This window comes from Lissotriton helveticus, chromosome 11 (genome assembly GCF_964261635.1).
Source record: "Lissotriton helveticus chromosome 11, aLisHel1.1, whole genome shotgun sequence".
Taxonomy (NCBI): domain Eukaryota; kingdom Metazoa; phylum Chordata; class Amphibia; order Caudata; family Salamandridae; genus Lissotriton; species Lissotriton helveticus.
Window position 1 is genome coordinate 141380612 of NC_136072.1, and position 25092 is coordinate 141405703.

General features: G+C 40.5%; 1 protein-coding gene across 2 annotated transcripts in view; it reads right to left on the minus strand.

The window, feature by feature from the left end:
- Nucleotides 1-25092, minus strand: part of SI (sucrase-isomaltase) — a 645776-nt gene that overhangs the window by 381480 nt on the left and 239204 nt on the right. For both annotated transcript variants that reach the window (XM_078665617.1, XM_078665618.1), the window contains exons 23-25: nt 23523-23572; nt 21286-21456; nt 17495-17635 (exon numbers count right to left, since the gene is read on the minus strand). In XM_078665617.1, the coding sequence (XP_078521743.1) occupies nt 17495-17635; nt 21286-21456; nt 23523-23572 (362 nt within the window). The remainder of the gene's footprint in view (nt 1-17494; nt 17636-21285; nt 21457-23522; nt 23573-25092) is intronic.

Sequence of the window (25092 nt, forward strand, 5' to 3'; positions counted from 1 at the left end):
GCCTAGGTAAAGTACCAGCTAAACGGGAACAAATACCATTCTGGTTAGCACAAAAAATCACCCAAATAGAGGCGGTGTTTCCAGACACCACCCCGTTAGAAAAACACAGGATTCTGACTATCTGTCTTCCAATGGGAATCGCACCACACGTGGAGGACTGTGACACTAGGGGTACAGTCTTTGCTTCCATCTACACAAAAACGCACGGTGTTCCATCCATTTCGGTAATACCAGATGTGCTAAAACAAATTCAAGACGAATACGGTCCAGAACCCGCTTTAACTCTTGGTATGAAATTACTAAAAAAGACTTCAAGCAGGTCTCGGCTATATTATTAGCCAACATAAAGGGAGAAGCAGCAAACGTGGCGATCCGCCAGAGGTTAAAGGAGACAGATATAGCAGACCAACCAGCTGAAATTGCCAGAATTATAGAAAAATCCTATGAGGAACTAGGTAGAGATAGTTTAGGTGGAATACCAGTAAAACCACAACTGATTGAAAGTCCTGAAAAAATATTTTTTAATAATAATTCAACATCACAAAAAAAGAGCTGGGATGGGAACAAAAAATCCAATCCTAAAGAAAAGAAATTCCAGTCCAGAGGAAGGTCTCCTCGGCGAAGAGAAAAAATCTCCGACCCAAAGACACAGGTCACCCCAAAGTGACCCCTCTGGGAAAAGATATAACCTTAGAAATAGGGATAATATAAAGAAGCCTGATAGATATCAAGATTTTGATACACGTCCCTCTCAATCTTTTCAGACTTCCTCGCAGAAATCGGAAAGAAGAGGACGATCAGAGCAAAGAGAAGAGCACGCCAAGTCCAAAGACAAGGAACCTGCTCATCTAAAAAAGAAATTACAATTTCCAAAAAAGAAGGTAGGACACAACTGAAAAACGGAGAATGGGCTCAGACAATGCTAGACAGCGCAGCAGAAGTGAGCATAGTTCGCAAAGTCCTTATGAATCATCTGGAGACAGTGGACACGAATGAATATCTTCAAGTGGAAACTGCAGACACCAGAGTTAGCAAACCTCACAAAATATATGAAATAACATTACGTATAGAGGGGGATAAGACTAGAAAAATAAGGGGACTATTCTGGGATAATCTCTCCAAGGGCTATGACATCCTTCTAGCTGAAAAAGACTGGCCACCAGAGTTTGTCAGGGACTGCCCTCATGGCGAAGAAATAATTATGCCTGCCTTCTCAAATCATATCCCAATTCATAAAAAATATACACTTGCTAGAAAGTGGGCAGTAGCTCTAGCTCCTGCTTTATATAAAAATCATGTAGGATGGGATGAGGACTCTCCTCCTCACAAAATCCAGTTAAAATCACAACCTACTGCACAGAGACAGTACCCAATTAAGCAAGAAGCTAAAAAACAGGTAAAAGAAATCCTAGATCAATTAGAATACCAGGGGGTGATTGAAACTTGCACCTCACAAATGAACAAACCTTTGTTTCCGGTCTCCAAACCAGACAATTCATATCGTCTAGTTTTGGATTACCGACACCTTAACTCATGTTGCAAAACTTTTGCAGTGCAAAACTCACATAGTGCTGCACTAATGAATAACATAGTGCGCAAAAAATACAAAACAACATTAGACATCTCTAATGGATTCTTTTGTCAAAACATTGCACCAGAGAGCAGATATTTGTCTGCGTTCTCAATAAATGGCACTCAAAAACAATTCTGTCGGTTAGCCCAGGGGTACAAGAACAGCCCTGGAGTATTCTCAGCGAGAGTAACAGAATTACTACAAACATACGATGACGAAGCATTATCTTATGTCGACGACATATACATAACAGATGATGACTTGGATACTCACTTGAAGAGAGTGAACACCATAATACTTGGGTTCGCAGCAGAGGGTTACAAATTCAACTTTAAAAAATCCAGAATTGCCCATCTAACAGTCCTGTTCTTAGGATATGAATTATCAAGTGAAGGCAAAAGCCTGGCTGACAATTTCCTAGAGAAATGTGCCGTACTCCAAGCACCTAGAACACTAAAAAACCTACAGTCAATTCTAGGCTTCCTAAATTTCGGAAGAACATACATTGCAAATTACGCAGAAAGGGTCAAACCCCTTTATGATCTAATAAAACCAGATTTTAAAAGAACCAATTGGACTCAAATACACACAGAAATTCTGAGATCCTTACAAACAGACATGTTAATTAAAACAAAATTAGAAACATGTGATAACACACGCAACCTTGTGATTCGAGTCATCCCAGGAAGATACGGATTCACATACCTGACCTCTAATGAGGGAGAAAAGGTACCAATTGCATTCAATCATTCAAATCACACTTGTACACAGAAGCTGAAAAGAAATTCAGCATTAAAGAAAACATTGTTCATGCAGTTCAAACCGCAATAGCTAGAGAAAAAGATCAAGCGGACGGTAAACACATCACAGTCAGAACAGCAGAATCAGCCTTTGAGGCATTAACAACACCGTGTAATTTACCAACAACAACATTGAATCCGGAATGGATACAATAGGTGAATTCAATTACAACGGACAAAGTATACTACTACTTTGATCCAGAACTAGAGGAATTAAAAAATCTAGAATATGAAAGAACATTCCCTCTGCCTATCGACATTCTGCCCTTACGACAATACGCTTGTGTAATCTATACAGACGGACATGCTCAACCCTCCGTTTGGGGAGAACAAGCATACAACCCAACATGTGAGATTACATAAGAAGTGTGGCGCGGAGGTAAACTAAGACCTCTATTAACAAAAAACACTCAGTAGAAATTAATTCAGAACAACAGACTGAAATAATGGCATTGAAAATGGCGCTAGATAATGCGGATCGCGAATTCCCGACACTTATAGTGTCCGATTCATATTACTGCGTCAAATCATATAACAACGATTTGCAGACATGGATTCAAAACGGTTACAAAGATGACACAGATGCAACAATAAAGCAGAAACTGCTTTGGGAACAAATAGCTCTTTTACAAAAAGAACTACCAAAGACTCACGTGACACACTCACTGAGTCATCAGCGTGATGGCGTTCACGTTGCAGGGAATTCATTGGCTGAGACAGCCACAGCGGTAGCAACTAAATCGGCTTCCGTAGCTCGAAAAAAGCGTACAGTGAAGTATATTGACGGTGAAACAGTGCTGGCGGTGAAAACGTCATCAAAAGGCGACTGCTCAGCGCTACCGATCAACTATCCACTCAATTATACATACATAATCGATGCAAACTCCGTCCCTTTTGCTCGAATCCCTGGAGTGGGGGATAGAGTAATTCCAAACATGGACAGGAGAACCTTGTTAATTGCAGACGCACATATGGGCGAGGGTCTCAGACACCTCAAACTAAAAGATTCTCTGGAAGAATTACAATCAAGGTACTGGTGGCCAGGCATGAGCCTGCATCATACCATTTTTGTAAAGAACTGCCCAAACTGTAACAGAAATCGCAGTGGTGAGAGAAACGGTGTAATACCGTGGCGTTTCACTCCAGAAAGAATCAACAGTAAAAAGCAAAGCGTCCGATTAACATTTACAGGCTAGTTTCCACTTATAATGTAGATCCTCAGCACTCGGCTGACGTCCGGACTGTTATACAAAGATAGGCGAGTCTAAATGGCATATACGCTAGGAGCATGCTACGTTTGACCATTGTTTTCACTCTAGCCATAAGCCTGAGGGGAAACATGGCCAAATGAGCATAGCATAGCGGGACTCTTTTCACTTCCTTCCTGAGGGATACGGGATGGTGTAAAGAAAAAACCAAGACATAAAGCTATCTATAACGGAAAGGATATTAGGTTCGGGAGCTGGGTGGGTCAAACATCTAATAAGTGTCCAACGTAGTCTAAATAACTTGCCAAGAAATTCTCTGAAGGGATTCAGTCCGTACGAATTATTATTTGGAACTAGGATGTTAGTCTTAGACCTCGACAGTCAGACTTCAGTGGTGAAGGAAAAAAGCTTTGATATCAAAGATCGTTTGGCTATTTTGCAGGACTTAAACGAAACAAGAAAAGACCTGAGCAACATAAAGTTGAAACAGCAGCCAACAACCACTGAAGAACCACCACCTGTCCCAGCAAGACCTGTCTGGATTCCAAAAGTCGGGGATCTAGTCAGAGAAAAGATCGCGGTAAAGAAGGAATTTGGGCCTTCTTACAGAAAAGCAGTTCCTGTCTTGTCCATCAACGGGACAAGATCAGTTGTACTACCGCCGCTTGCTGGTAAAAAGGAGAACCGAGTTGTATCCATCGACCTGGTAAAACCACAATCATGTGGCCGATAACAAACAGTAGGCCAAGTGGACTCCCGATAAGTAGTAGAACACCAAGATTTGCTACAAACACAGAGGTTCAATCTAAGAGGCTAATCACATTCGAAACGCCAACAGAAGAACAACAAGGACTATGCAACAATGCAATGGAACTTAGACCTCTGAAAACCCAAATAAAAACATTTAGCAGAGACACACCAATCTACAATGAAGTAACAAACAAATATGCAAGAAACTGTAATCCTGAAGCAATTGGAACAATTGACAGAACTGCATCCGGCTACTTCATAAACTTCGATGATTCCTCTGAAGGCTTCACTGAATCAAAAACACAGCCATCAACAAAAACCTTTAAAGATAAAATTGAAGACCTTTTGAAACAACTGAAAGAAACATATCTGATTTCTCCATGGATTGAATTTTGGGTGGGTTTTGGTGCATTTATCCTCATACTTTGGCTCATCATGGTACTAACTTTGGGACGCTTCATTGAGGGAAAATATGCTAAAATGGACACAGCAAGTCAGAAAATCAACTTGATCCTCAAACCACACACATCTTCACACGTCGAGAAAAGAGAACTTTCTTCAGTCAACTTCACAGCCAATCCTATACCGGGTGGGGTAGCATGGGACAATACTGACTATGAAATTTATGGTCCGGTCGAAATCCTGAAATATCCACACCAAATCAAGATCTCATTGAGTGACTTTGTAAAACCAAGCTCATTTGCTGATGATTGGGACTTTGAAAGTATAAATAATATGATGTCTGACCTAGTGATGTCTGCTAAATTTACCAAACATGATTATTTGCAGGGTTCGACCAATTATGATAGTATGTACTGTTATAACCACTATGGTAACCATTTTCTACATAGATCTGCACAACCTAGAAATGTTTTAAATTATAATCAATGGGAACATTGTGCAACCCCTCCAAAAGAAAGCTCAAGAACCTTTTATGACAAATATTCATACTTTTCAGGTTTTAACACAAGTAATGCTGAAACATTTTATTTCAAATTGTCAAATAAGACAGGGACAAAGACCATGATAACAAACACGAAACTGATATATTCAGACTCATTTTTTGAACGAATGAATACTTTTGGTTTTGATTATTGGGACAAAAATGTTGAAGTAAAGAGTGTTTGGGGTACAAAAGAATGGCAAGTACAGAATATAGAATATTTGTTTAGAGCCTGCATGATCCCAGAACAAATTATATTTTTAAATGACACTGTTCAACAAACTACCTGTCTTGGCCTAGCCAAAATCAAAGACTTAAATAAACCGTCTATTCCAAAACCAACAATGAACAGCAATAGCTCTACAGATGAAGAGATAGACGTACATTATGTATTAAACCAAAACAGAACACATCCTGATTGGAAAAAGTGGTTGATCTGGCCCACAGATACTAATAACTGTCAAGACAGATTCCTGAACAAAACACAGGGGTTCAAAATGACCAGGCCAGACCCTAGATATTCCCAAAGACAACACCCAGGGATAATAACCACCTACAGTGTGGGCAAATTATGCCTTCAATGGCTACAAACTTCCACACTGGCAGAAATTAAGCAACACCTAACTTTACTTACTGATGGTGCTGACTTGCATGATTTCATTATGGGACCGCGCAAACAGCGTCAAAAACGTTTCATAGCAGCCTCTGTATACGCAGCATACAACGAGGCCTGGAAGGTGACTCAAATTGAGACAGCAGAAAGTATACGGGAAATTGACCGTATTAATTTGGAAAAATCACTTTCTGTAGTGGACAATGGGTTAATGACTCTGTCCTCCAGAATTTTTTCTTTGGACAGCATTGTGTCTTCAGCAATCGACATATTATCGCAAGACTTACTGTTGTTACAACACGGTCAGACTCAATTGCGTTCTATTGTACAGCTTGGCTGGACGTTACAAAATCTGCGTTCAGGCTATGTGCCTTGGCGTTTAATCAACACAACGTCACTATTCAATATCTTTAACCTTACTGATAAACAAATCAGTATGGCACAAAAGGGTGCTGATTATACAATCCTGAGCATTGAGAAACTTGAGAGATTACCAGTGACAATGTCAGAACGACCTGTCAGTGAATGGATAATACATGGGATATTCCAATATCAACCTTCAGGTTTCAATACTGCCAAAAATATATACAGGCTGGCATGTACGAAAAATTGGGAAAAGGGTACATTAAAACAACATGGAACTTGCCCTATTCACATGCATGTGTCAGTAATTAGGGACAGAAAGTGTTTCTTAGTGGCAATAATTGTGCAATGTCACTGAGCGGTACACTTCTGTGTAACGGAATTAGTTTGCATGGAGCCTGTGAAGGGAATTCATATAACCTTTCATGTCACCAGCTAGGCGCACCTGCAACAGAGATAGAACCATTCTTTCAAAGACTCTATAATGGGAGTTACATTCTAATGCCCGGGACTCCTTATCTCGTAACTACGACTGCGAAGGTCATGTGCTGTGGACACTCATTGTTCCCCAGCTCCTTTCCAGACACCAGTGGCAACGATGTGTTTTACCTGTATTAAGGTGCTTGCTATGCGGAGAAGAATGCGTGTTAGACACCTGTCTGACGCTACAATCGGATGCGCCTATGGATGCAGAAACATTGTTGAGTCCAATGAAAGGCTCATGCTTTGTGCTGCCCTCAACGGCTACCAATCCTGATGACGGCATTCGTGGAAGCTTCACCACTACGATTAAGGGGTAGTGAAGTTCAAGATGAAAGCAGCATTGATCAGGTACGACCTTCTGTCAGCAATACTAATCAAAACGTCAATGGAGACAATCATGCGCACGAATGCATGGTTACACCTTTTTCCGAGTTAGTGGAACTCTCCCAGGAAGCTGTTGACAGCTTTTTCGACAGTCTGAATGATATGATGTTCTCACCAGAGCAGAAATAGAGACTTTTGAGCAAGCTCGCACACGGCGTTCCCTGAATTTGGCCTTCAGCTAGAATAGCAAAATACCATGAACAATTTCCCTCCAGTTCACGGACAGCAATTTTTTTTCAGCAGCCCAAAAATATTTTTACGAATTTTTCGGGACACTTATCTTCTGCTTAAAGTAAGACCTATTCTTAGAGAGCTAAACTTTCTATTTTTAGATACTTTATAGACATTAGCTGCCCGCTGGTATGTTCATAATCATTTTTATTCTGTGATGAAATGGTCTCGAACCTTTTTTCTGTATTAAGAGCCATTTCATGTGTAAATTCTCATATACCAATTAGTGATAATGTATAGATATGCGTGATTACTTTAGCATTATTCTACAGCTTGAGTGCATATCTTACATGTGACTGGTTTTTCCGTATATTTGATAATTTCAAAATGCATTTATGTATTTTGGGGTGGTAAGGTATACACAATACTCTACAGTATGTTTTACTATGCATAGATTCGTAAATATGTCCATAGTTAGCGTGGAGTGGGTGTGATGTATTCCTATAGGTTCTGTATCGATCCCCCTATTCCTGACCCTATTCTGGTTAACAAGTTAACTAGCAGCCATCCCGTGATGCAGAAAACCCCCATGATGCAGGAACCGTTATCTGATTAAGCCACACTACGGCACAGGAACGTGTTATCTGATTAGGTCATAACGCTTGCCATCTAATTAGACAAGCGATATTCCTCCAGCCCCTGATAAGGCATACGGAGTTCTCAAAACAAATCAAACCTATGACAAACCTGGGAAAAACCCTGCGGCCATTGTTTTGATTTCACCGAGAACTTCAGCAAAAGAATGTGCTAACGACCAGGTCGTACGACATCCTTATTGACGTATCTATGTCCATCCTTACGTCAATCTCGGCACCTTAAAGGTATAAATATTACCGATATTGCCCTATGCAAACACACGCGGTGGTGACGAGATCGGAGCAGCCAGACTTGCCGAAGCCCAGAGCAGACCCCGCTGGCGCAGCCCCGCCTTCCTGACGCGCTGAAAACGAGACGCTGCTTTCTCCTGCCGAGAAATCCAGCTCCGGCGCTTCCGGGTAGCCCTCGCAGGCAGCCTGGAATATCGAGACCAGAGACGAGAGATACCATCCCTCATTCATCCTAGATTCCAGGTACAGAACTGAATAACGCCTCGCAGAGAATTCTTGAGTCAGTCACTTGGCAAAACAAACTTAACTTAAACTGCTACTTTCTACTCCCGCCCACGTATTAGGCTTAGGTCAGGTACACCGGGGTAGGCGTAGTTAGAAACACCAGTTGAGTACGATTAGTCAAATGTATATGTGTATGTATCTATTTTATCCATTTTAAACCATCATATGGCTTAGAAACCATATCAATGTTTTTACAGTATTATTTTATACTTCTGCTTTTAATGTATGCACTTTATTAAACCATAAGTATTGCTATAATATCGATCCATTTCTCTTGTATGAGAAAAGAGACTGATCAATAAATAACATCTTTTATTGAACACGCCCGTCTCTTCCTTTTCTCTACAATCTGGTGAGACTAAGAATGCACGTACTGACTGAGTAAAATAAGTCGTCTTTTGTGTTCACACGACTCTAGAGATACACTCTTGATTAGGGGAGAGCAAAGTTGTCATGTTCTATGGTTGTCAGAAACTAAATCCCTTCTTGTCTATCCAGGGAGGTTCAACTCCTCCTTGCCTATTCGAGAAAGTTTCTAGTGAACTCTGAGCTAGCTGGCAAAACCCAAAACTTTAAGTCTAATATCGACAGTAGTAGACCTAGTTAACGTCTGGTCTAGGCCTATACTATTGAAGGTATTATTCCAATGCGCAGAGCCTATTGGGATAATAGGAACTACACTACAGTATATGATGTCTACTAATTAAAGTGAACACAAAGATATGATGGACGGAGCGCAGAAACTTTTCAGGCACTCATCCCAGTCACAGATCTGGGTTGAATCCATCATAGTTCTTAAGCTCACTTCGCCACCTCAGTTCAGACTAAGCTATATGCAAATCAGTCTTGACCCTGTGCCTCATGTGAACAGTCCTGCCCAAACTGGCAAGCCAGGTCTTCCCTGAACCGGAAACAACCATCCTGGGACAGGTTTCTGGGTAACACCCTTCATCAGCCAGGCTAGCTTGAATACAGTGGCAACGTGAGCAATGGACCCACATCTGGGCATACCCTGCCAAATTGGGGCGAACAAAGCAAACACAAAGAGAGAGCTAAAGAATGATGATGGATTCAACCCAGATCTGTGACAGGGGTGAGTTTCTTAAAGCTTTCAGCGCTCCATCCATCATCTCCATGCATGGCCTCTAATAGGTGGCATAATACAAGTTTCAGCCCATGGGAGGCCTCTGGGGTACCAATGCCCTGGGTACATGGGTACCATATACTAAGGACTGACAAGGGTACCCCAGTTTCCCTAAGTACATGACATATCATTTTTAAGGAGAAAGCAGATAGGCTGGGGTCCTGATTAGCAGGATCCCAGCCAGACTAGTCAAAACAGTGTAACATCAAGCAAAAAGTGAGGGTAACCATAAGAAGCAGATCCTAGTTTCCTACAATATTGTTGTCTTATTTTTAGTGAATTTTATAATTTGTCTATGTACTATTTTGCCTGATGTTGTCCCTTCCACTACCTCGTCTATCTTTTTCATATGATTTTTCATGTCATGCATACATTGTTAATGTGATTTTTGCGTCTATATTGATGTATTTAGAAAATATATCAATTTATTGACAATCCTATTCTGTGTCTACAGAGTGGGGTTAAAGTAGATGTGCCCTGGATGGTCAGCTAGTAAGTGTTTCGAAAGTGATGTTACTTGATTTGTACTGTTTTAATACTGAATGCCACAGTGCCCCATGGTGCTGACCTCCCATTATTTGTTTTTTATGTCCAGAATTAGAAAATATGTCTACATATTTAGCTAGGTATGGCTACCTCAAAGCTTGTTCTTTCTTATTTTTATCTTCTTTCTTTTTTGTAGATTTATGTATTCTTTTGTGTTGAATTCAAACACAACTATATTTAGGATAAGTCAGATTTTGATAAGGCAAATGCGTTTTGCAGAGACCAAAAAATGTCTGGATCTGTAGGCCATGTACATTTGTTGCAAAAATCCCTCTTGTCATCATCAATATTCAGAAACACAAAATGATGAATTTAATCTCACAAGAACTGAAACATTAACAGCAACAAGTACAATCTGGATCAAAATGGCAATATGAAGGCAAGCATATATTTCTGATGCGCTTTTTCTTTTGGCTTTTCTGGAGTGGTGCTACTGGACCCATTTTACTTTAAAAAGGTTGTAGAAGCGCAATCCGAAAAAAAGGCGCCCACAAAAACCTTCCAGTGCTCCCCCAATTAATTGGATTGCTTCATTTGTAATTATCTCTTGGACCCTCCTAATTCGGTTTCAGGAGTGATTGTCGCATCTGAATAGCTGAAAGGTACCATAGATAGAGGAGGAAATGCAGCTTTGATCCTGCTTAACCTCTTGGCTGGATTCTATTTGGTCAATCACTGCTTGCTGATTGACCATCTGCACTCATTTGGAATCAGGAGAGCAGCACTTGCTCTTTTGAAATCATTTTTATCAGCGAGAAAACAAGTTGTTGCTATGGATGGTTTTTCATCAAACTCATTTTTTTACAATGTGGTGTTCCTCAGGGCTTGTCCCTGAGCCTAACCCTTTTCAATCTATATTTCACCCCCTTGGCCAGACTCATTAAAACATTCTGTTTCTCAGTAGTTTCCTATGCGGACAATACCCAGATTGTGGTCTCAGTGTCTGGGACTATGGATGACTCTGCAAGCAGATTTCATAGCTGCATGTTGCATATCAGCAATTAGATGTACAATAATTGCCTAAAATTGAACTCCAAAAAAAACTAAAGTGCTCCTGCTGGGTAATAATATCTTCTTTTGACCCCTGCTTGGTGGCCGCAGGACTTTGGAACCTTGACAATTCCTGTCTTTAAAGTAAAATATCTAGAGATTCTTTTTAAGACAAATTGTCATTTAAGAACAATTCACTGCTCTGACCTCTTCATCCTTTTTTGTTTTGAAAATCTATGAGGAAGTCTTCCCTTCCACAGGACTTACTGCAATGCCTTATACACCAACATGCAACACATACTTTTAAACAAATTGCATGTCTTGCAGAATGCTGCAGCTCCCATGCAGTTCGGGAAACCTTAACATCAGTCTGCATCACTGGATTTAATTCAGCTTCATTGGTTACCCAACCACACAGTGCATTGACTTTAATGCTTCATACGCTACATGATTCAGTTCTTGGCTATTTCAAATGGAATTTTACATGGTATACTCTGTCTAGGTCTCTGTGCTCCTCTTCAGCTTACATTGTTGTCATTCTCAAATTCAAACAAGCCCTTTGGGGGAGGGGTAGAAGCTTTGTGCACTGCACGGCTAAGCTGTGGAGCTCTTTTCCTCTACAGCTGAAGAAATACACAGGCCTACTTCCATTTAAAGAGGTGTTAAAAACATGCCTTTTTAATCATTAGGCTTCACTATCAACTAGGTTTTGGTTTAAGTTTCTATCTCACTCCTTCCGCTTTCTGTTGCTGGTAGCACCAAGATATCTCTGGGCAAAAGTGTCCTTTACAAAATTCATTTTTGTTTTATTTAATTTCATTTCCATTTGAGAAGAGGGCTGCCTCTTTTCCAGGTTCTTTCATATTCAGGTACCTCAGGAATCAAGGACCATGTTCAGATGAGGAATTCATGATCCAGAAGGCATAAATGCCAGCATTGTTTAGACTGCTTACAGGTGATAATATTCACAGAAGCCTTTTTAAGAGGCTCACATCTACAGCCCTGCCACACAATGTACCAGGATAAAATGCTGGTTGACAGTCAACATAAATCTCCTTGTTTTTACTCTAGTTGGTAAGAGAGTAATTGTCCCCTCCAAGCAAATAGAAATCCTTTTTTGGTCTTTATCTTTACCAGTCGGAATCAGAACATAACTGTTGTTCAATAGTACACCCACATTTGCTATTTGTCAGTGAATCTAAATGAAGTTATTGTGCCTTGTTGCTACATTCTCAGCATTGGGCTTCCACCCAAGCCTTGTTTAATTTGATTTAGTTTGGAAACACTCGGAGAGTCTCTCAGACAAAATCAAAGATGAGGAACGTCCTTGGAGGGAAGGAGTGTGTTATAATCTACTTATAGCATATTCACTTACGCTGTTTCATCAGTTGTGTTCTTTCTTGGGATTACATTGTGGTAATAGTCACGTTCAAAGTATTTTCTAATGTTTTCAATGTGTGACTTTTAAGGTTTTCAATTCTATGCTGCCACCTAGTTGGTTTTTAAAATTATTTTCGAGGTTGCACATTTTCAAAAATGTATATTTTGTTTTTTTTATATTTTCAATTGGTGCAACATTATTCTATTTCAATATGCTGTTTGCTTACAAAGATTGCAGGGTGTATGCATGTTTTCAATCTCACTTTTATATGTGCTTATGCATATGAACATGTGTTTATTTTTCAAATGTGCATCAAATCTACATCCAGTCCAGTTGTGTTCCTTCTTGGGATTACATTGTTGTACTTTTCGACGTACTCACGTTTTTCAAATAGTCACGTTCAAAGTATTTTCTTAATGTTTTCAATGTATGACTTTTAAGGTTTTCAATTTCTATTGCTGCCTTTCAATATTTCAATGTTTGACCTTCAGAGGTTGTAGACATGGAGTATTCTCCATCTCAATGTTTTTGAGGATGTAATTTCTATTGCAGCCTTTCAATGTTTTAATATTATTCATTAATTATTTCTACAGGTTGTTTATATGAGGTCCTTTTCAAAATCTCAATATCTATTCAACTTGTTTATTAATGCTGTTGAACAGGGTGATATGAAAGATTTGTATTTGTTCTTTCCTCTGCTTCTGTTTGGCATTTCCATCATATACTCAATGTTTCACCTTTTCATACTCTCCTTAGCAGTAGGTGTGTCTGGAGTGATTGCTGGGTTGTTCTTTTTATTCTCTTTCTCATTATTTTCTGTAGAGGAGAATGAAAGTTCTTATTTTTCTTGTGTTCCAGTCTTGTTACCTGTCTGTTCCACGTTTATGCATTCGTTGGGAACAAAAGGCAGAATAGTTCTTATTTATGTCCTTCGGCTTATCTGTCTCACTCCTTTAATCTGGGTGTTCTTGCGCATTTTACTTTGTCTTGTGGTTACAGAGTGGGAATGTATCTGATCTATTTTAATTTCATATCTTCTCTGTAGTTTCTATGCTTCTTGCTGTTCATTCCTTCCTGTCACATCTGTCTGGCCAGTGGGTGTGCCAGCTCGTAATTATTGGTACGCTTTTTCTTTCTTTCATGTTCTATGTTCCTATGTTCTCTATTTTGTTGTCGAAGAAAAGGAGGTATGTTATAATCTACTTATGGCATATTCATATGCATGCCTCTATCCACTTCATGCTGTCTAGTGGAATGCCTCTGGAATACCTCTGCACTGTGATTCTACTGTGTTTCATCATGGAATGTTGGGTGGAGGTTGTGAGAAAGACAGTTATGATGGGGCTGAGCTGCCTGCTGGCTGCTCCTGGTGGGGTTTGAATTGATCTTGTTCTTGACATATTCTTGATTACTTAACATCTCAATAAATACTTCTTGAAATACTTCAACTCGGCTGGACTAAGTTACTACAGAGTGGTAAAGGAACAATAAACACCTACCCTGCAAACTTGCCCAGCTCTCTTCTGCTAAATATTTTTTTTAACCTTTTTTTAACAAGAGGCTTGGGCAAACTTTGTAGTGTGAGTCAGAAATTAATGGGAAAGATCATGGATGAAATAGGTTATTGAAAAAAATATTTTCTTTTTTACACGTAATTTGAGGCAAAGCCCCCTAAGCTTTATTCATTTATTCACACTATTGTTCAAAAAACCACCAAGCAGTTAATTGAAGCAGTTGGTGGATATTGTACCAACATCTCCATCACTTAATTAGTTTATCTTCCCAGTTCAAGGAGCGGGTACAAATACCTCTTTTGTCACTTTTGAGAAGATGAATTAGACAGTATTCTGTCTCTCATAACTATGGAACAAAATCAGATACATGTTGTACAACAAAACATAATACATTTGTGATAAGATGTGGCTACAGGCGGGTCTGATAGTCATGTGTGGCTCTCAAAATACCAATGTAAATATGTATGACTCTAGTGACATAATCCTACAGTCTTCCAACTTAACCCATATGTAGCTGAGTACAAGGAGTCCAAAAAGCAACATTGTAATTTTAGCAGGAATTAGGTTTTTTTCTAAATTCAGTTAAGGTTACTCACTATATTCTGTTTCATGCACATGCACTTCTCTTAATGATCAATCTGAGGATACTAGTTTAATCTTCAGTCTCCCATTTCAGATTCTTTCGCATTTACAGAACGTTCTAAGATGTTCAATGGTACATTTTGCTACTGTATTTATATAGACTGTGGAACTTGACCCCGTCTGAAGGGTCATCCCCAGACTTTGTCTTCCTCCCCTTATTTTTGCTGATCTCGTTATTTTTGATAATCTGTGCTAAAGTGCTTGTGCTCACTCCTTAAAACATGGTAACACTGGCTTATATCCAAATGATTGTGCTACCCACTTAAGAAGCACTTTAAACATGTTTCAAGTCTGCCAATGAACCATGTGTGCACATTTTTAAACTGCCATTTTGACCTGGCAAAACAAATATTCTGCAAGGCACAATCCTTCCTTTTCATTACATATAAGTCACCCCTAGGGCAAGCTCTAAACAGCCCACAGGGTGGAGTGCAATGTGTTGAAAAGTAGGGCATGAAATGTAAAGCTTTACATGTCCTGGTGGTGAAAAGCTCTCAAGTTAATTTTTCACTACTGCAAGGCCACCTCTACCATAGGCAATCATTGGAGTTACCTTATTTACACTTAATAAGCTGTAATTTCCAAATGGAAGCATGCTACCATGCCATGTTTGGTGTCTTTGGCGTTGTAATGAAAATTCCTCCTTCTTGGTAAAGTTGGAATTTAAAAAACAATTTTGATGATACCACTTATAGACAGCCTGCATTTTCCTACCTAGCCATTTAGAGCCTGTATACTGTCTCTGAGTCAGGACCTTTGGAAGTGAGCCTAAGGTGCTTTGCTACCCCCTGTGGACCCAGCAGAACAAAGCCATGACTCTGCCCTGCCATGCCATGCTGACCTGCTGCTTGCTCCCCTCCTGCCTGGGTGAGAAGGACTGGACTTGCATCTCTTGAACACAGAATCCCAGAGTGACTCCAATAGCTAGTTGGCTGGCCTCCTGATCTGAAGCCTCTGGGACACAACAGGTCCTCAACAACCCTGCATCTGCACTTGGGCTCTGCCATCTGTGAGTCTACCCTGCCAAGGGGTGCCAACCCAGTCCTGGACCTTTGGAAGTGAGCCTAAGGTGCTTTGCTAAACTGAGTGTAGTTGACAGTTGGTGTGTGTGTATTTCCCCAAGACAGTCACATACAATACAGAGGTTAGGTGTGGTTGGGTGGGCCATCATCAGCAGAATGAGAGGTAGGAGCTGGGCACGGCCCTACATACACTTGATAGGCTGATTCCTGCCTCCACGCAAAGGGCTGTATACTGCCTATAGGTAGTCCGGTACCAGGGCAGGGGAGGCAGGGCTCCTGTGCACTTTAAAGGGAAGCATCTAGAAGATTTTCCCCCACTTCAAAGGCAGAACTGGGTGTAGATATTGGACCTCAGATACCAAGTCTTCAGTACACTTCTGGACCTGTGAATACACAGCCAGGAAGAAGCACTGGTGTGCTGCTGAAAGGACAGCCACTCTGTTGGACTGTTTCTCTGAAGCACTGCTGCCCTGCCATGCTGACCTGCTGCTTGCTCCTCTCCTGCCTGGGTGAGAAGGACTGGACTTGCATGTCTTGAACACAGAATCCCAGAGTGACTCCAATAGCTAGTTGGCTGGCCTCCTGATCTGAAGCCTCTGGGACACAACAGGTCCTCAACAACCCTGCATCTGCACTTGGGCTCTGCCATCTGTGAGTCTACCCTGCCAAGTGGTGCCAACCCAGTCCTGGACCTTTGGAAGTGAGCCTAAGGTGCTTTGCTACCCCCTGTGGACCCAGCAGAACAAAGCCATGTCCTCTGCTGTGCTGACCAACCCCGTGAAGCACCCGTCCATCGCTGCTGCTGCATAGATCAGACTTGTCGCAAAGACCAGCATTGCCTCTGCAGCCTTTTCAAAACTGCTGTTGCACGACATGTAATCGGCGCAGGTCCTCACATCTCTCGTCGACAGGAACCTCAACTACAACGGCAGATGTAGCTCCTTAGAACCGACACATGGCGATGCATCCTCGATGCCAGACTTCACATCGCAACCCCCCGTCTCCGGGATCCTCTACGATGATGGAGAGCCATGCATCGCAGCATAGCTGCATGTCAGAACTGATCCATCGCTTCAGCTGCATGACCTGTGGACCTAACTGAGCCTAACTGGAACCCTGTAGTGACTGACTCCTATTCGCAGTCTGCCTGAGCGACGAGATATTCACAGTTGGTGCTTTGTACTTTTTGGGGCTATTTTTACTGAAATCTTTAAAATTGCATATCTCCGGTTTATCTAATTGTATTATTGTTGTTTTGGCTTTGTTTTATTTAATAAAACGTACTCTAATATTTTTAACTGGAGTGGGATTCTTTTGAGATGCGTTTTCGCTGTGTTACTGTTTGAAGTGTTGCACAAATAATGTATACATTGCCCCTAAATTAGGCCTCATTGCTCTGTGCCAATCCACCAGGGGGTTGAGCACAGCTTAATCTGGGGTTTGCTCATGCACATTGAATTTACTATAACTCTTGTCTGCTTCAACAGGACCAAGTGCTTATGTGATCCTATGCCAACAAACGCTGTGTGAAGTATTAATAATGCCTGCTCTGATCGATCAGTATGAAAAAGTAGGGGAACTGCCTAGCAACTAGTATTTCTATGCTTAGTCACAGGTACCCACTACCAATGCAGGTGCAGTTCTATATAAACAAGACTTTTTGACAAATCTGTTAATCAGCCATTCTTACATGGAGGCAGATCCTAGCCCATGAACAGCAGACACATGTTTGTACATGGCTCACCCTGAGGATATAAGGTAGAACTTAATAATACAAAATATTGTGATTACTTACCGACCACAGACATTTCCGAGCCTCACAATCTGCCTGACTTGGGTTTCCTTCTGGGTAACAGTCAAATCTTTGGAGGAATTTATTCCACTCAACGGTGTACGGTTTACCCAGGTCGAGTTGGAGTCCTTTAATAATAACTGACTGTGAAAGGAAACAAAACATATTAATTTTAACTATGTTAAAGAGTGTTTAATTTTACCTGGATTTAGATAGTGATATTCTTAGCCAAGAAGAATAACGTCTTCATTGTCTGATAAGATGTTCATTCTTTTTAGTGTGAGGATTTTATCTCATTAAAACTGAGAAAGGGAAGTTTCGACCTGTGGAAACATAATCACTATACATAGCTATGGGTATAGGAAGGAGGTGAATGTAAACTATGATCACAATCAAAACAGGTTGAAAATCACAATTATTGTATTTTAACTTTAGTTGAAAACAAATGTAAAGCTTCATGCGGCATTATGAAAATTGTGCATGTCTACTTTTTTATTGTGAGGTTTGAGCTACATAGTTGGAGGTAATTATAAAATGTTGTGGGTTTATTTAAGAGTGAGACATTCAAACTGTTCAATTATTATGCAAAATAAAAAATTACAACATTTCTCCCTGGCAGATTTTGAGGAGGTCGATATTTCATTCACTAAAATCGAGGGAAAATATATTGAAATGATTAAAGAGTCCTTGAGGTGCATGCACCATTACTGGTACTCTCATGCGGTCTGGAGTGTCATCACAGAGATTCTCTGAAAGCCGTGCCATATACCATACATACAAGATGCTTATATTGAGCTCAAGATGAAGGGTGATTTTGTCTAGACATGAAGCGTATGCCATGCACTCACTGCTCACATACCGATGTGGCTCTTGTAGATAGGGTCTTAACTGGAGCACCAACCTGAAGGACGCATACTATACCCAGAGATCTTTGGACATAGCAGAAGGCCATGACAAATTCATGTAGGGAGTAGAGATAATGGGCCAGATGTAGGAAATTCTTATTTTTTGCCTTTCGTAAATGCAAAATGGTATGTACAAAATTTGTGACAAAGTAGGAATCGCCATTAGGAAATCGCAAATAGAAAATGTTTTTGCTTTTGCACACCCACCTACCTATGGTCCAAATAGGAAATGGTTTGCATTCCCTATTTTGCGATTTCATAATAGGACATCGCAATTTTGGAAATCCAAGGGTGCCTCTGGGCTTCAGGCCCCTCTTGATATAAATACATAAAACGAATTTCGTTGCGCGCACTGCATCGCATTTGGTGATGCAGTGCATGCAACGAAATTCATTTCATTTATTTATATGTTCACTTACCTGTTAAAGTCCGTAATCCATACATTACTACCCCTCACCCTGCCCCTCCCCCGCCCCACATCACCGCCCGGACGGTACTTCCACTACCGGCCGCGGCTGGAGAGCAGACTCCAGCCAAATGTAAGGCCTTAAGTGCAGACAAAACTTGCCACACCCAAAGTCCTATTTGAACTCAGCAACATTCCTCGAGCAACTTATTGCCTGTGCAAGGGCAATCCCTTTTTTCTAACCTATTTATTAGATGAAGGTTGAATCCAGTGTATACTTGGGCATGAATTAAATTCAGCAATGCCATCGAAGAAGACAAAGATATAGTGACATGTGTTATGTGAAAATTATATTTACATTTTGTGAAGGACTCTCTTACCCTTGTGCGGTTATCACCACAGCACGTGTGGGAGTTATAGCTGCACTGTTCACTAAATTTGGGGATTTTTAGATGGTGTTTTTTAATCTAAAGAAAAGCCTCACTTTAAGAAAGCCTTTCTGTGAAAATAAGTTATTGATAAAGGTTTTACTGAGATGTCAGTGATGGAGTTTAAATATTAAGTGCAATCAGCTGTAACAATTCATTCTAGGTTCATGAACACAATGGAAACACGACATAATTGTGATTTTTTTTTAAAGATCTTTGTTAATTACAGAAAAGTGGTATCACACTCTTGTTTAGTTAATAAATACCAGCTGACCTCATGGAAAGCCTCTCCTCTTATAATCAGCCTGAGAATCCCTAGATTGATCATAGCAGCTTAAAACATTTTTCATAAACTTTGGGATTTTGACAGAGTATCTCATGAGCCGGTTCCGACTCATCCTGTAGCCTGGCTGGTCTCTAAAAAAACAGTTAAAGTTGCCATTAAATCAGCAATCTCGCCGATGTGCTTAAAGATCAAACCTTCATTTACAAAAATATATTTGGAAATGGTTTCTGTATTTACTTTGCAAGGAGTGAGAGCTCTGAAATACATTTTAAATTTAAAGTCTCGGCTGCTCACCTCACGAGGAGCATAACCATTAGAGTCCCTTAAAGCTATCAAATCTTGAGTGATGTAGACAATGGTCTCTCTGCAAAGATGACCTGTGCCTCCCAGTTAGGAAGGACAACGGGCCCGATGTACCAAGCATTTTACCAGTTGCAAAGGGCCCATCTGGCCATTTGCGAGAGGTCACATGTATTTTGCCATGTACTGAAGGCAAAATGCGACTTGGTAACTTGTTACTGAATCGCATTTTGCTTTTGCACTTCGATATTAGGAAGGGGCGTGTTTAGGGCATCCCTTCCTAATACCGAATAGCACTGGTATGTATGAATGTGTTGTGGATGGGAAGGAGGTCGCAAAATATTCCCAGTTACCACCAACTTCAAGTTGGTGGTAACCCCTTCGCAAATGGGAAGGGGTCCCTCTTTGTAAATGTGGGTGCCAAAGTTTTTTAAGAGCAGGCCAGTGGTCCCACTGACCACTGCCTACTTTTATACAAGCATTTGCAATGCAATCAGACTCGTCTTTGGGACCTTATATGTACTGTTCTTTAACATTGAGGGAAAGTAAGCACCAAACTGTGTGACACGCCAGGTATGCGAACACATGAACAGAAATATTGCCTTTCAGTGGGAAATAGTATAGTCCAAGCTCTCGTTTTATTATAAAATCAGGGACTTTGGTGGTCATATCACTGAAATAACAAGATTTGAAAAAAATATTATTGTCTACAGGTGCTCGTGGAAGACAATTTCTATGGACTGGAATCCATAGAGAATGCTAAAGTGATCTGGTATTTAACTGACCTCTACTGGTCGTTTTCTATCAAGACGGTTAAATGGAGGCAGTTGAACAGACTAAAAAGTCCCTAAGCGGAAGCAGACAATTCCTAGGGCTGATCTTCAGAGCCCACCAACTACATACACATATATGTATGTACTAAAGTATATACGTTTAAACTAAAGTATGTACAAGAGTTCTCGAATGCTCGACCTAAAAATGAAAAAGTTGCTTTTCATTTTTATTTTTGAAATGCATCCTGTTTTTCTTCAAGGAAAAAAGGCACATTACAAAACAAAATATTGCTTTATTTAAAAAGTAGTCACAGACATGGTGGTCTGCTGACCCCTAGCAGGACACCATCCCTTTGAGTGACGGCCATTCCAAATGGTTCGCAAATTGGTACCTTCCTAATGAATACTGATGAAGCAGGTCCATTTGCTACCAACTGCGAATCACTAACAGTGCCAAACACACTGTTGTACATCACAGTTTGCGATTTCCTAATAGCGAATTGCTAAAATTTGCGATTAGGAAATCACGAACACACGATTTCAAACATCCGGCCCCAAGATCTTTGCTCTTCCTCCACTCTACTTCATCCCTATCGCAAATATATTCACGGATATCATATTTCAGACATTGCATTATCCATTGATAGTTCAGAGACAGCACACCCAATTGTGAAATATTTGTTCAAACAAAATTACCATTTGGGCTGGATCATAATCAATTATAGGCAAGGATGGCTGCACGGTCCCTCCTTGCGTCACTGTTATATCCGTAATGTTTTGATTTATTCCTAGTATTCTTAGTTCTTCAAACTTCAACATATTTGGGTCCGTGTATCCTGCTGTTCTGTACGTTATAGTCAAACGGCTCTGAAACATAAAATATGTACACAAACATACATCTATGAGATCATAATACCTAAAATCGATAACAACAATCATTTGTGATCAAACTGAACAGAAATGTATCGATTTGGGACACCTGATACATCACTTCTAAGCGAAAAGAATATGTTAGTAAATAGTGATCGGGAAAAGCAACATTAGTGGGAATATGTTTTTGTGGTATGCAGATTTTTTCCATGTGGAATGACAGATGTCATTTATCATGCCATACTCCCATTGTTTATAAGAGTGAATACGTCTTTTAGTCGTTTTGGGGAATCTCTCGTCTTCTGGTGCAAGTCTGTGAAAATTAAATTGTCACAAGAACTTACACTTTTTGGAGAAGTTATGCTGGTACACCCATGGGTGAGATGGTTGAGAACCTGAAGGAGCTGAGAGTCTGAAATTGGAAACTTGAACAATCCCAACATATGTAAATTGCACAGTAAATGAGTACTTTAAACCCCATGAAATAGTGGATTCTGTGCAAAATTCCACCCAGTAAATCTCGGATTTTTTCCGGCTGTTTTTTAAATAAGAATCTTAACTCATGGCTTGCATACCTCAATATGCATTGTCAGCGTTGGGTGTTTTAATTTCTGCATAAATAGGTCCGCCATAAGGCCCCTGGGAATAAATGCCTTTCTTTTAAAGCAAGGTTTTGGGGTGCACCAACGTGTATGGTAAATGGTATAGTGATGTCACAATGATTCAGTCTTCTCTTTTAGGATGCTTCATGTTTTCTTTCTCAGATTAATTTTAAATACGATCATCAAGCTCATTTGGGGCGGCAAGACATCCTCAGAGGCACGACTTAGGAAGGAAAATCCTGAAAACTGCATTTTTCTGGGAGATAGGGAGTGCCAAAGTGGAAAAAAAGTATTTTACCTTGAGCACCAATCATCCTGGCATAACTCCCGATTTAAAGGGAACTTGACGGAAGTGGGTTCGATTATATAGTTATTCTGTTGCTTTATACTATTTGTCATTTAAAATATCTTAAATAAATGTTTCTGCAAAGCTAGATCAAGAGGTGGAATGAGGGATTAACCATGGATTGTAAACAAACAAGAGATCTGATGGGAGAAATAAATGAGTTCTATCAGGTCTGAGAGAAATAATACCGCGACTGGAGTTGTGTTAGAAGAATAGCTATGGTACGGATCAGAAAAAGTATTATCCAGATGGAAAAAAATGAGAGTGAAAGCCACACAGGGCAGGAGAGCAAACTGACCACAAAACTTAGGAAATTTTGTATCGACTTTAACTTCCAATAAACAAACAAAAAGACAAAGAATCAAAGCTCACACATTGACACAAAGAAAATCTATTTCAGAGAGTTAATAGTCAGCGCCAGATAATATGATTTGTTATACAGCTATAATGATAATGTTAGAGTGAAGTGTATCTACATGGCACTAGGCTTGAACAATTTGCCCCACTGCTTGGCAGTCAAGCAAAAGTGCAGTTCAATTTTTTACGGACTTTTTCACCACTGACCAGAGCAAAAAATTACTTTTTGCAATATCATTCCTTTAAAACACGCACGGCTGTGTCAGTGCAAAGATTAATAGAAATATTGAATGGCACCATTTATTAGTTTTCTCAATGACTGTTAAAGTAAGATACAAAAGCAACATATGGTTGCTTTTGTTCTATAGGCTATTTTGCCACTTACTTTGAAATGGAATTGGTGACTTTTAAAAAAAAGAACAATTAAACAGAATGCGGAACAAAGCCATACATTCACTCCAATACAGAGATCTGGGCCTAAATCCATCATTCTTTTGCTCCCCATGACATTCCAGTTTGAACCCAGCCATATTACTAATATTAGCCTCACGTGTTATAAAATGAGAGAACAACCAATGAGTGCATTTTTAATTTGTATATTAAGATAGTGGGTGTCTAATATATTGCCCAGTAGACGTATTTAAATGGTATAATTAACACTATTCGCATTGCCACTCAGTGCTGATTTATTTCTCGGTAACTCTTTTCCATTGAATGAATGAATGAAAAAAAACTTGTCCTAAAAACAGCATTCTTACCGAAGCCACTGTGAACTCCCCGTGGATATAGTTCCCAGTCTCTATTGCATCTAGAAAAAATCAGAAACACAATTTAGTAATACAATATCTTTAGGATGCACTACATTTAATGGACTAAAATATGATAGTTTAGACATTTACTCTGTATTTGCTGTTATATAAACTGCCAGAGTAGGTCATGGCAATTACTGTTTATGCTTAAATGCGATTAAATACAAAGATTTAAAATGGCCTTTGTGTGTAACAGCTGCTGCTTATTAAAGATGCCATATGTATTTTTCGGGGAACAATAACAAAACTTCCAAGAACCACATTATCTAGAGTGACTCAGTGGTAGAATGGAAATGTATGCCTACTTTGTGGACTACCAGGGCACTTTGGCATTACAGTGGGGCTGACAGATGTTTGCACAGACCCTTCTGTAATATGGATCTTGCTGTGCTAAATGTATGCAGGTGCAACGTCAAGGGGACAGGCCTTTATCTGCTAGTGGGCATGGCCCCTTACAAGTGAATCAATCCTTTGCATTTGTCTTCGTGCCATGTTACAGATGCAGGTGCAGAGGCAAAGGAGCTATAAAGAGGGGCAGTGACTGGGCATCACATAGATGTGGCACACAGTCAATTCACCCCTCAAGGGTGCAAGTAGGGAGGCAACAAGAGTGGTCAAAGGAAACTCTCAGCATCCCTCAGGAGGCAGCAGACCCCATTAAAACACCGGCCATGATGCAACCTGCAGTGAGCAGACCAGTGACTGCAAAGAGCAGCTCTTCCTTTAACGAATGTCCTGATCACAATGCAGGTGGGAGTTCAATCAATCAATCACAGCATTTATATAGCGCACTACTCACCCAAAGGGTCTCAAGGCGCTAGGGAGGGGGGGTCCGCTACTGCTCGAACAGCCAGGTCTTGAGTTGCTTCCTGAAGGCGAGGTGGTCCTGGGTCAGGCGGAGGTGAGTCGGGAGGGAGTTCCATGTCTTGGCGGCGAGGTAGGAGAAGGACCGTCCTCCTGTGGTGGCTCTTCGGATGCGGGGGACGGCGGCGAGGGCGTGGCCGGTTGATCGAAGCTGGCGTTTGGGAGCGTAGAAGTTGAGGCGGCTGTTGAGGTATCCCGGGCCTTGGTTGTGTAGGGCTTTGTGTGCGTGGGTGAGGAGTCGGAAAGGTGATGTCTCTTGTGTCTACACTCTGAACATCACATTCACTGTAATATAGTGACCTATCCTGGAATATACCTGGCACACCAACTTAAGTATACTCCATGACTCAGAATTTAACAGTGCACTCTAAATGTAATGCAGCCCCAGAGATTCTCTGAAGACATCCAAGTTGACATCCATACAGAAAAAGACCTCACATAAAGCTAGACATCTGGGAGTCATTTTCCATGCAGATCTCTTGTCCATAACCTGAATCAATTCAGCAGTCTCAGGCTCCAAGATACTTAATAAGTCTTTGTTTTGGAGAATATCCAATCACTCAAACTACACAAGAAACAAAAAGCTTATAAAATGCCTCGTAATGGTTATGGCGGTTTATGGGGACCTTATTTACAACGAGTTGGGGAGAATTCC